Source organism: Ammodytes marinus, assembly GCF_949987685.1.
Source record: "Ammodytes marinus genome assembly, chromosome: 20".
In the NCBI taxonomy this organism is placed as follows: domain Eukaryota; kingdom Metazoa; phylum Chordata; class Actinopteri; order Uranoscopiformes; family Ammodytidae; genus Ammodytes; species Ammodytes marinus.
Window position 1 is genome coordinate 8,475,603 of NC_137224.1, and position 12,253 is coordinate 8,487,855.

Here is a 12,253-nt window from a genome sequence, read left to right on the forward strand (position 1 = left end):
GCAGGTCTGACCTGGAGCTGCAGTTCAAGTGCTACCACCACGAAGACCGTCAGATGAACACCAACTGGCCCGCATCGGTCCAAGTCAGCGTAAACGCCACGCCGCTCACCATCGAGCGGGGCGACAACAAGACCTCCCACAAACCCTTGCACTTGAAACACGTTTGCCAGCCGGGAAGGAACACAATCCAGATCACGGTCACTGCCTGCTGCTGTGTGAGTACACAAATCTCTGGAGCTAATAAAGAGGTTTGGACAAATTCAGACTATAAAAGAAGTTTCCAGATAAATAAAAGTCAGACATAAAAAAAATATCCCTGCACATGATATTTAATGCCATAGTTTAAAACTAAATCTTTTCTTTGGATACACATGTTTAAAGTGGGAAAACCATGATATTAATGCTCCTTATGAGGATGTGATAGTGACTGTAATGTTTTTCTCCTGCAGTCGCACTTGTTTGTGCTGCAGCTGGTCCACAGGCCTTCAGTTCGCTCGGTCCTCCAGGGCTTACTGAAAAAGAGGCTTTTGCCTGCAGAGCACTGCATCACCAAAGGTAGATACAAAATACACATTTTGCACCCTTATATGTCCTGATCGTTCCCAGACTTCTTGCTTACACGCTATGTTTTTCTCATTCTGCCCTTAAAGTTAAGAGGAACTTCAGCAGCGTAGCAGCGTCGTCGGGAAACACAACGCTCAACGGAGAGGACGGCGTGGAGCAGACGGCCATTAAGGTTTCCCTCAAATGTCCGATCACCTTCCGGCGAATACAGCTTCCAGCAAGAGGCCACGACTGCAAACACGTTCAGGTAGGCACCGCAGGGATTGACAAACACGCCTAATTCCTCAAGGGGAGAATATTTTTTTAAATGCGTACTGAATATCAAATGTGACCTTTTTTTCTTGCGCTTTGCAGTGCTTCGATTTGGAATCATATTTACAACTGAACTGTGAGCGGGGGACATGGCGATGTCCTGTATGCAAGTATGTTTATCCACCTTAAATGCGTCACAGTATTTGATTGTAAACAACGTAGTTTTCTCTTTCGGAATTTAATTTTAAGCCCTGTTTCTCTTCTCTTCCCTCCTCCAGTAAAACAGCGTTGTTAGAGGGACTCGAAGTGGACCAGTACATGTGGGGGATCTTAAACGCCATCCAAAAGTAAATTGAAATGAGAAACAAATGCATATCATGAATTTCTCTTTATATCCTTGTATCTGAACGCTTTTGATTCCATTTGTTTTTCTCCAGCTCGGAGTTTGAGGAAGTGACCATTGACCCGACGTGCAGTTGGCGACCGGTGGCTATTAAGTCTGATATCCACATCAAGGAGGATCCAGATGGACCGCTGGCCAAGAGGTTTAAGATGATGAGCCCCAGCCAGATGATCATGCCCAATGTGATGGAGATGATAGCTCAGCTCGGCCCCGGCCCATCGCCGTTCCCATTAATACCTTCTCACCAAGGGGGCAGCAACAGCGAATACGGCAGCCAAGGTCAGTTATAAGCAACATTCCTCAAATAGACAAGTATATGTCTGCTAAATGTTGGGTAGACACACTACAAGATAAATTGTTAATAACTGCAAGAAATGTATGCATGTATTTACTGGTTTTCCTTTTGTGCGCTAGGCAACAGTTACCAGGGGCATGGGAACTTTGACTTCCCTCACGGCAACCCTGGTGGTACGTCGATGAATGATTTCATGCACGGTCCCCAGCTGTCTCACCCACCTGACATGCCCGGCGGCCTGATGACCCAGGACAAGCCACTCTCACACAACATGCCTGACTCAGTGAGTTCTCCCGCCATTTGGTTTTATCGACGCTGAATTCTGTTTTCTACGTTTTTTTTCATATTTTTATCAAATGAATAAGGAAGCTTCTGATAGTAATTACATTATTGGCTTGAAAGGCTTAGCTTAAAAAAAGAAACCAAACAGAAATTCAGCTTCATCTACTGTACGTGTGTTTTCCCCCCCAGATATTAGCCCCCAAAAAAGGGCAATGTAATTTGACATTTTGCTTATTTGCTATCCTGCTAAGAGTTAGATGAGAGGCATAATACCACTCTCACATCATGTGAGACAAATATGTAGATGAAGCCAACAGACCGTTAGCTTAACGCAAAGACTAGGAGCTAGCCTGGTACCATTCAACGGGACTAGTAACTTCCCAGAGTCTCTGATGGTGCCTGACTAGCTAAGGCAAGCTAAAATAAGTTAATCATACTAAGCTAAAGTCACAGAGGATAGAATCCATTTGGAATTCCCTCACAAAAGAAGCAATGAAAAAGACCTTTATTTTATTTGTTTACACTAAATCATTTAGCTAATAATTAAAATAACTATGAATTACAACGTTAGTCTGAAAATGTTTCCCCTCTCTCTACAGATACCTCACTCTGCCAATGACCAGTCGCACGGTCCATTGCATCAGAGCTTACATGCACCTCCGCACCCTGGGAGCCAATCGGGGCAGCAGCTACACCACAGTGGGCCTCCTCAGCCGTCGCGACAAGCCCAGCCTCCTCAGCAACAACAGCAGCAGCAGCAGCAGCAGCAGCAACAACAACATCAGCCCAGCTCTAACAACCATCCACACGGCGACCTGGCCTTCAACCCATCCAGCAGTTTGGACAGCCAAGCAGGGTCGGACATGCCCGAGCCATCTTTAGACGTAAGTCCTGCAGAAATGAGCAGAGATGTTTTTAAAGACAGTCTAAAATAATCCGGGTTTTTACTTAAATACCTAACCAAATCTTTTTTTTCCCTTCATTCCTTCTTCCTCGCAGCTTCTTCCAGAGCTCGCTAACCCGGATGAGCTGTTGTCGTACCTGGATCCACCGGACCTCCCCAGCAATAGCAATGACGACCTTCTATCGCTCTTCGAGAACAACTGAGGCAATGCAGACAGACACACATAAACTTTTCTGACTGCCTGCGGTTTTCCACCAAGAGCTCCAGGGCGGTCGCTCAGTACTTGATAAACACAAAGATGCACTCCCTTTCTCTTCTTCCTCTTGTACAGTTTTCATTGGCCAGCACAGATTGACTGGAAGATGTTAAAAACTCAAAGACACGACGGGATGCGGTGTGGTCGCCCTGCCCGCCCTCTCGCCCCGTGGCTATACTTTTGAACTGTGCAGCTATACTCAGTTGATTTTTTTTACACACCGGCGTATGTGTGCACATTAAGAACGTGTTGTAGCATTTTTTTTATTCATTTTTCATTTCCTTTTGAGAAGAAAAAAGGAATTCACTGTATAAAACAGACGGAAAAAAAAAACCTGCGCTATCTGGCCAGTGTGCGTTATGTCCATATTGTAATTCCAATCTGAGAGGCTACAGCTTCCTGGTGTCACAGCTCCATTCCCTGACTGGTCTGGTTAGTCGCACTGTTTTTGTCCACCACACATCATTTAAAAGCACAAGAGATTTTGGCAATGCAAAAAAGAAACATCTGTCTTAAGGAGTATGACTTTCCTTGAATAAAAAGTTTTTTTTCTAAATACACTTTTGCCCTCCTGCCAACGAAGACTTTTGGAAATGATTGGCTTCAACTTTTTTCCACAACTTGATACATACATATTTTTGTCAAAAAGAGAGATCCCTGCTTTTCAGTCCTCTTAGGGTTGATCTGAGAACATTTTGGCCCCACCAAAAAAAATAGTTTATACTGCGTACCAAGAGTAGCAAACTCGTATATTTCAACATATTGTATAGTTATCTTCCTCCTGTAAAAACGAGTCATTTTAATGGAAATGAAAGGTACAAAATTAGAGATTGGAGTTCCCTGTGATGAATTCTGCTGTGCTTACTGCTTACTGCTACGACTCTTTCCTCGCTGTCTGCTCCGCATGAGCCCCCTGGTGTCGCTCGTGTCAGCATTTTTGCAACGTTGCATCTCTTTCCCTGTTAAATGATGTGCTGTTTAAGTAGTCTATACAAAGTGCATGTGTGCCAAGCCCTTGTCTAGTGCTGTTCCAAGTGGTTAAAAAAAAAAAAAAAAAAAGATAGTGTGGTTTTTATCAGTTGCTGTTTCCTCAGCTCTTTTGTTTGTAAGTTTATTTTTTTCGGTTTCTGTCAGACTTAGTATGATTTATTTAACACTAACATTTGAAGGGACAATGCTAATATTGGCGATACAGTTATCATGTATTTGCTGGATATACCGTGTTATATTATGTTTTTTGTTTGTTTTTTGTGTTTTTTTTTTGTCGCTGCATATTTCAACTATCCATAAATCTTTTGGGAAACTGCTCAACATCACCAAAGTTAGAGGGATGAGAATGGAGGTGCATGTGTTTGCTTGGTCCTGTGTGCAACTTTGAGTGCACGTGAATGTGTGTGGGTGTGAATATGAGTGTGTGTGTGAGTATGTTTCTATTATTGTGACGGGAGGTGATATTGATTTCAAAGATATTAGGGGGGAGGACAAATACAGTTTATCCATCACTGCTGTTCCAAGAAGTGGTTTTTAAAGCAGTATTGGTGCAGACCTTTTGACACGTTTGTTTTCAATTTCACTTTTTGAGAAGAGTGCTGTTCAGTATGCAAATGTATTATTTTTTAAGAAATGCTATTGTACTGTAAATATCCTTGTGAATATTTTTGTATCATCTCGATAATGTTTGTCCTTTTGATCATTAGTCGTCCAAGCCTAACCGCGTACGCTCCCTAAAACTCCCATCTAACCACTGACTTTGTTTGTAACCAGCATACGACAGCTATCTCGCCTCCTCCTCCTCCTACTCCTCTTCTTCTTGGGGGAAGCCAATCCAAATGTCTCATAAGCTATTTTCCTGCAGGTCATCGTGCTTCTAGTCACTTTCCTCCCAGTGCACTCTGTCTCACACCTTTCATTTGAAACACATTTTCCTGACCTCTTCCCTGCATCAGCTCAAGGTGATTGTGAAGCATCCTTTCAGCTTTTTCAGACTCAGTTTGACGCGATATTTTCTTTCACGCTCAGTTGTTCTCAATTGACTATGATCAATCTTGTCTATTTCATGAGTTTATGTTAACATTTGATCAGTGATACTGAACAGTTTAAAACAAAAAATGTGTATTAGCTGGCTTTCAGTGTAATTGGTGAGCTATGTGAATATCATAATTGTTGCTAATTGCCAATACACAGTGGTATTTTAAAGATATATCACAACCATATTTTAAAGAAATCCATGATATTGTTTATATTTTTGTTATAGAAAATGTGTCTTTTTTTGAAAAGCACGAGACCATATACATTTTTATCCCCCTTTTGTTTTTTGGTAAATTATTTTGTACTGGTTTTTCTTGTTAATCTGTAAGGCTAGAAATCCAATTTCTTTCAACCGTAGCATTGTGCTGATTTAACCACCTGGGTTTTTTTATGTAAACATTATTTTTAAGATGTCATTTAAGAAATATTATTTGTTCCAGTTCAGCTCACTGACAATGTTGTTTCATATTTATGTCACAAAGAGACATCAAAACAAATAGTCCCTCCTTCAAATGATTAGACTGACACATTTTATGTTTTTATGATCTGAATTTCAGATTTTGATCAATTCCCATGGAAATAGTCATCATTTCATTTTTTGTTCTCTCTTTCACGTCAACCAATTTGGTTTAAAAGGTACCACCTCAAATTTGTAGCTGCACAATCACAACAAAGGGCCATTTCTCTGGGGGGAGGTTGTTTAAAAAAAAGAAAAATGTAATTAATAACAGAGAAAAATTACAGAGAAGAAGGGCACGTTCATCATTCTGGCCTGGAATTTATGTTGGGGGCAAGGCTAGATTAAACGTCCCAAGGATGCCTGTATATATGTACATGAATATAGAGACTGATGTGAACAGAAATGTATTCATTTTCCCTGGGAATGTGCATTGTTTCTTCAACATAATAAAAAGCTTGCAACCCCTCTACTGGAAGTGGCTGAATATGGAAAATGAAACTTGTTAGTAAGTGTCTGTGGGTATCTCTCAGCATTTTGTTCCCCCTCTGTAATATACTTTCACCTCTTTTGTCAAAAGAACCGGGACAGCTATGTTTTACATGTAATATTTAGCTTAAGTGTTCTAGTCCGTCACCTGCATACTTTGAGGTGCTAAAGTTAATTAAAAAATGATTTAAAAAAAACAAAGAAAAAAAAAGGTTACAAAGAAAATCATTCAGAGGGGTGGGAGGATGGTGGCGAGAGGGACGGGTCTAGAAGATTGTAACCGAATCCATAGTTTGTACAATTTTTGATATCATGAACAGTTGGAAAATGATACAATCTAAGGTGATTCATGCAATGTGGCCATATTGTCTCTATTGTGTACATTGTATGTACAATCATTTCATATTCTAAACTGGTCAGAAGAATAAAGGAACTAATTGTGATTTTTAGTCTTGCAGAACTGTATGTAGTTAGATGATGTGACAACCTAATATTTATCTAATAAATATGTATTCAGATGATACCTGTACATTGCTGTGGTCTTGTCTTTTGTGCTCTTGCATCATAGGCTGACGCTTAGGCCTGCCCAATTCCCACAGACTGCTTATCCAACAAGAAGGTGTAAATGATGGATATCAAGTTTTTTTTATTAATAAATCTGATAGGACAGCTTGCCATTATGTGGAATTGATGCAATTCCACAATCAAAATCAGAATCAGAAATACTTTTTCTATCAATCTGTTGTTAATCTTAAACTGTTTTTGGTATTTCAATAAATGCATTCTTATAGATGTTGTGCTATGTGCCACTGAAACTTTGATGATGTTAAAAAAAAACTCAAGCACAGTGCATAGAAAATAGAAAATAGACAAAAAAGAAGAAAAAACAGGAAGAAGAGCAAATATTCCCATATCTATCTTGCTATTTTACTTGCTAAAAATCACCTAATTTGAAATAATTTACAAACCAAACAAAGGACACCTTACTATTTCCCTATGTGCTATAATGAAAATAACACTTACCCATAACAAGGATGATTATATTGATCAGGTCAGAAATTTATGAATTTCTTTCAAGCCTATACATGTAATATTGCTCGAAATCACTTAATATCGCGAGACCTTAACAATAGCAGCTCCGAGACTTCCGGTTGCGTAAGGAAAACTTCCGCGTCTCGGTCTCCACCTCTATGGTCTCCTCCACCACATGCAAGCGTGACTTTCCCCCTGCTCCAGCTCTCCTGTCCTGAGGTGATTCACTGAGCCGCGTCAACCTGCAAAATGTTACTTTTATCAAACAGGATAAAAGTATGTTCCCTGGCGTTTACCGCCGCGCGCATGTACAGCAGCGGCCCGGCGGCTGCAAACAAAAACCCCACGGTTTACTTTGACATTGCTGCAGACAACCAGCCTCTCGGACGGGTAACCTTTGAGGTGAGGAGATCAGAGCAACACAAAAAAAAACATGGCTTTGAATTCAAGTTGTATTTCTTTATCTTTTAGGTTTTTAAGGCAATTTGAAAACAACAGCTGCATGTCGTCTTTTAACCGTCCAACCTGCCTCTAGAAGGGCTGACAGTTATTACATCAGTTTCTAGTGCACATTTGACCCTGAGGCATTTTTTTCTTTTTACAGCTCAACGCAGAAGCTGTGCCAAAAACTGCAGGTAACCAATCATTTTCAACCCACATATCATTTCATATACATCCTGTGGTGGAAAGTAACTTCTGAGTACAATCACTCTGTAGGCTACTTCAGTTAAAATTTGATGTAGCCTACTTTAGTCTTGTATTTCTATATTTTGCAATGTTGCACTTGTAATGTACTGCACTACATCTCAGTGGCACATACTGTTCTTTAGGGGTTATCCCTTTGTTCCCAGGGTAGTATGTTCCCCAGCTCTAAATGGTCCTTAGTTTCCGAGCTCTATATGGGAATGTGATACATTTTATATTAAGGGGTGGGAATCTCTTGGCACCTCACGATTCGATTCGATTCCGATTCAGAGGTCAACGATTCGATTCAAAATCGATTTTCAATGCATCTCAATGCAAAACATTTTTAATGTACATACCCATGTGTGAATTTCAAACATATATTTATATGCACATCTGAGTTTGCTACTCAGAGTTTGCTAATCACTTCCTACTTTTGTGATGATCATTAAAGACAATCAACAGATGAATTGCCTTCTCTAATATTGTATTAAGAGAAAAGCTTTTCTTGTCACAAATATGACTTTCTATGAACAGTGCAATAATCAATGCAGCTTTCAACACAATATGGAAGTATGTAAAAACTAAACCGATTCAGTTTTATTTTATTTCTAATCTCGTAAATCATGTTTCTATAGGATTTCTATTCTATTATCTATTTTCTATGTGATTTCAACACATTGTACAAAAAGTATGGCTTGGAATTCAGCTCTCATACAAAAACGTAACAGAGATAAAGCCGGTGCAGGTCATGGGTTTGCTGCTCTCTGCCCTTTTGAAGCCACTTTGGAAACAACTCGCACATGTGTGGTGTGCATGCGCAATGGCGCAGGAAGTATTAGTATTTACAAAAAAAAAAAAAAAAAAAATATTAAAAAAAAAAAAATTATTATTAAAAAAAAAAATCGATTATTAACTTTTCTGAATCGATTCAGAATCGTTCGAGAGAGAATCGATTTTAATCGGAAAATCGATTTTTTTTCCCACCCCTATTAAATACTATTCTATCTATATTGGTGGTTGTGGATTCGCTCCTCACTTCTTCCGTTCAAGCTTGGTGAAATTCAGTCCTGCTCACCATTTTGAACAGTTCAGTCTGGGGGGAGACCATACAAATATTGTAATTACCGTGGGGGCTTTTAAGTTCAAAAGTTCATGCACTTTTCTGTCAGTACCAGTCAGAAAATAGAAGAATGAAAAACAGTGTGGGGGAGATTTTAGTGGTAGACCAATTATGGTATTATACCTACAAACTGCCTTACAAGAACTTTGTTGCGAATGAAAGATCTTGGGATTTCATTGACAAGCTACTGTATCTGATAAAAAAAAAATACAGGAAGTTATCAACGTGATGGATCTGGCCATACCTTCAATGCCACCTTTGTGCAGTCTTCCATTCTCTGTGCTATGGACACATTCTGTTGGTTCAAAAATTTGACATTAATACATGGATCCCTTTCAAAGAAACTATAAGAAACAACTGGTATACTGATAGACCGGTGGAATTGTTCCAGCATAAAACTAAGAGTTCCACTGACCAGAGAGAAAATCTGACAAAATATATATTTAATCCTCCGTAGAGAACTTCAGAGCTCTGTGCACAGGGGAACATGGCTTCGGTTACAAGGGATCAATTTTCCACAGAGTGATTCCTAATTTCATGTGCCAGGTAGGCTTTTCCCCTTTATCTTTTTGTGTGTCCTTGTTTATTTTATTTTATGTCCATCATACTGTTGCAGTGTAATAAGTACAGTGATGTGTATTTTCAGGGTGGAGATTTCACTAACCACAATGGAACTGGAGGAAAGTCTATCTATGGATGGAAGTTCCCCGATGAGAACTTCAAACTGAAGCACACCGGATCTGGTAATCATCGTTCTGTTTTGACCTCTGCTCGGAACAAGAATTATTTTTTGTTAATTAAAGGTGTAGTCATGCTTGCAGTCAAATCATTGATTATCTCCTCACGATCCGCTACCTGTCCATACCGGGTTGAGCTGAAAGAACGATTCCGAATCGATTCATAAAAGTTAATCGTTTTATTTTTTTATTTTTATTTTTGGTATGTAATATTAGTATTTCCTGCGCCACTGCGCATACACACCACACAAGTGCGAGTTGTTAAAAGTGGCGACAAAAGGGCTGGGAGCAGCAAACCCATATGACCTGCACTGTCTTTGTCTGTTTACGTTTTTGTATGAGAGCTGAATTCCAAGCCATACTTTTTGCAATGTGTTGAAATGACATAGAAAATAATAGAATAGAAATCCTATAGAAACATGATTACACAAGAGTAGAAAGAAAATTAAACTGAATCGGTTTAGTTTTTACATACTTCCATATTGTGTTGAAAGCTGCATTGATTATTGCACTGGTCATAGAAAGTCATATTTGTGACAAGAAAAGCTTTTTCTCTAATTCAATATTATAGAAGGTAATTCATCTGTTGATTGTATTTAATGATCATCACAAAATTAGGAAGTGATTAGCAAACTCTTCGTAGCAAACTCAGATGTGTATATAAATATATTTTTGAAAATCACACATAAATAGCATCGAGATGCATTGAGAATCGATTTTGAATCGAATCGTTGACCTCGGAATCGAATCGTGAGGTGCCAAGAGATTCCCACCCCTAGTGCTAATATACAGCCAAGGCTCTGTAAACTTGCAATATACGGGTCAATGTGACCCTACACATGATAGTGTTAATGTATTAAACACTTTTTCGAGGGTGCAACTCAAAATGTAATTTAATGAAAATGAACATAATGGAAACTGTTCTCAATTGTAAAATGGTTCGTCGTACTCATTTACTACCACCAGGTGGCAGCCATGTGCATATAGTGTTTGACTTTGAATGCACCTCATGTTATACATGTATCCTTTTTCACAGCAGACATTTTGACTTTTTTTAATAGGAGAAGCACATATGTTCCTACTAACGTTTACAATGACTGTTCTGGTGAAGTGTCAGTATGCACAATACCAGGACCCTGAAACTGAAGCATCAGTCAGTTTATTGTTTACACCTGTAACATGTCAAAATGTATTCTGTGTCACATTATGCTGAATCATGTTTAAATAATAACTTTAAGTTGCTGCATTGTAGGTATCTTGTCTATGGCCAATGCTGGACCTAACACCAATGGATCCCAGTTCTTCATCTGCACCTCTAAAACAGAATGGTATGTGCTGACAATCAATCCATCATAAGGGTTGATGATACTGTAGTTACTCTGTTACATTTCACTATTATTGGCCATATTTAAAGTGTGTTAATTGCTGGCTTGTAAAAACATACCGCTCTGATCATGTGCAAGGAGCTAAATTGAAGGGAGGAAATGACATCAATACTTCGTAATCTAAACTAAATTTAATTTAAGTCTGCTAATTATTCTCAATTTTAAAATGTGGGTTTGATAGTGTGTCCAGTTATTGTAAAAACAAGTTGTTTCTCGGTTTTATTCCGACCCTCCTGGGAATACAATTCTTAGTGGAATCGGCAAATTATTGTAATGTTTTCGCATTAAAGCAAAGAAAGTGAAGAATATATATAGAAGAAATCGCTCCAGAAAGAGTGGCATCACCCAAACAAAAGCCATGAGTCAAACCCAGTTGGGTGCATCCTGGATTGTCTCACTGTCCGGGGTAGGGATAATAAACCTCCTCTTTTCTTCATTCAGGCTGGATAACAGGCATGTTGTCTTTGGCAGCGTGAAGGAGGGACTGGACGTGGTCAAGAAAGTGGAGACTTTCGGTTCACAGTCTGGGCGAACCTCCAAGAAGATCACTATCACAGACTGTGGAGAGCTCAAGTAGACTCCGTGTGAGCAGAGGACACGGTGATAGGCTCATCTCCTGCTGTCATTTCAATGCTGGAGTCAGAGTGAAAGAGGCTCTTTCTTAAATCATGGCACAGAGAGTTACTTCATCTTTGCCGATAATTGATCATCTCAAGATTAAACACCCAGTTGTTCTTGTCAGTACACAGTGAAATCTGTTGGTCTTGTTTTTACACTGGCAAATAAAGCACTTAACTGTGACATGCTAGAAAATGTGAACGTAGAATAGAAAATTTCAAGTTGGTTTCCATATGTGCAAGAGCTATTCATTCATTTACATACAATGAAACTGGTTTGGAAAAGAGACATTTACAAAAAAATAAAATCTTTTTTTTTCTAAATATGTGAACTTATTCTTGCCTTCTGTGTGTTTGTTTTTTTTACTTGGAGAACCTGGAAGTACCTGCAGTACATTTTCCACTTGGAGGTGGCATAAAAAAGTTTTGATATTTCATTGTATTTTTTAACATGATACGGTACCCTAGCAAACAGTTGTTTGTTTACACATCTAGAAGTTACAGAGCAAACATTTCAGTCCAAAGGTGTGTCCATTTATGGGGGGAGGCAAACATTTTCATCCCCAGCTTATGTAATGAGATCGGTGTCTTGTCATTCTTCCCTCCCTCCCTCTGTTTTCCCCATCAGCCTTAGTTGACTTATGATCTTACTCTGCAAAGTATTTATTCTGGTAAAGTCTGTTGAAAAGAATTAAGGTGTACAATGTCGGGTCTTTTTGCTCCTTCGAGGGGGGGTCGGCTTGGA

The 12,253-nt window shown here is 39.2% G+C and overlaps 2 protein-coding genes across 3 annotated transcripts in view; both read left to right on the top strand.

The window, feature by feature from the left end:
• LOC307267364 (zinc finger MIZ domain-containing protein 1-like) overlaps window positions 1–6,336 on the top strand; it is a 109,513-nt gene extending 103,177 nt beyond the window's left edge. For both annotated transcript variants that reach the window (XM_080049677.1, XM_080049678.1), the window contains 9 exons: window positions 5–215; window positions 450–555; window positions 651–811; window positions 919–986; window positions 1,095–1,163; window positions 1,254–1,498; window positions 1,634–1,797; window positions 2,396–2,680; window positions 2,796–6,336. In XM_080049677.1, the coding sequence (XP_079905803.1) occupies window positions 5–215; window positions 450–555; window positions 651–811; window positions 919–986; window positions 1,095–1,163; window positions 1,254–1,498; window positions 1,634–1,797; window positions 2,396–2,680; window positions 2,796–2,903 (1,417 nt within the window). In that variant the 3' untranslated portion in view covers window positions 2,904–6,336. The remainder of the gene's footprint in view (window positions 1–4; window positions 216–449; window positions 556–650; window positions 812–918; window positions 987–1,094; window positions 1,164–1,253; window positions 1,499–1,633; window positions 1,798–2,395; window positions 2,681–2,795) is intronic.
• Window positions 6,337–7,094: 758 nt separating this feature from the next.
• On the top strand, window positions 7,095–11,832 carry LOC307267052 (peptidyl-prolyl cis-trans isomerase A-like). The gene is made up of 6 exons (XM_080049250.1): window positions 7,095–7,364; window positions 7,567–7,597; window positions 9,227–9,315; window positions 9,416–9,512; window positions 10,759–10,834; window positions 11,333–11,832. The coding sequence occupies exons 1-6, from the start codon at window positions 7,212–7,214 to the stop codon at window positions 11,466–11,468; spliced, it is 582 nt and encodes a 193-aa protein (XP_079905376.1). The 5' UTR covers window positions 7,095–7,211; the 3' UTR covers window positions 11,469–11,832.
• The last annotated feature ends 421 nt before the right edge of the window (window positions 11,833–12,253 follow it).

Coding starts and splice junctions, on each gene's coding strand:
- LOC307267052 (XM_080049250.1), top strand. CDS start 7,212: ATGTTACTTTTATCAAACAGGATAAAAGTATGTTCCCTGGCGTTTACC. Junction 7,365..7,566: donor TCGGACGGGTAACCTTTGAG/GTGAGGAGATCA, acceptor TTCTTTTTACAG/CTCAACGCAGAAGCTGTGCC. Junction 9,513..10,758: donor ACTGAAGCACACCGGATCTG/GTAATCATCGTT, acceptor GCTGCATTGTAG/GTATCTTGTCTATGGCCAAT.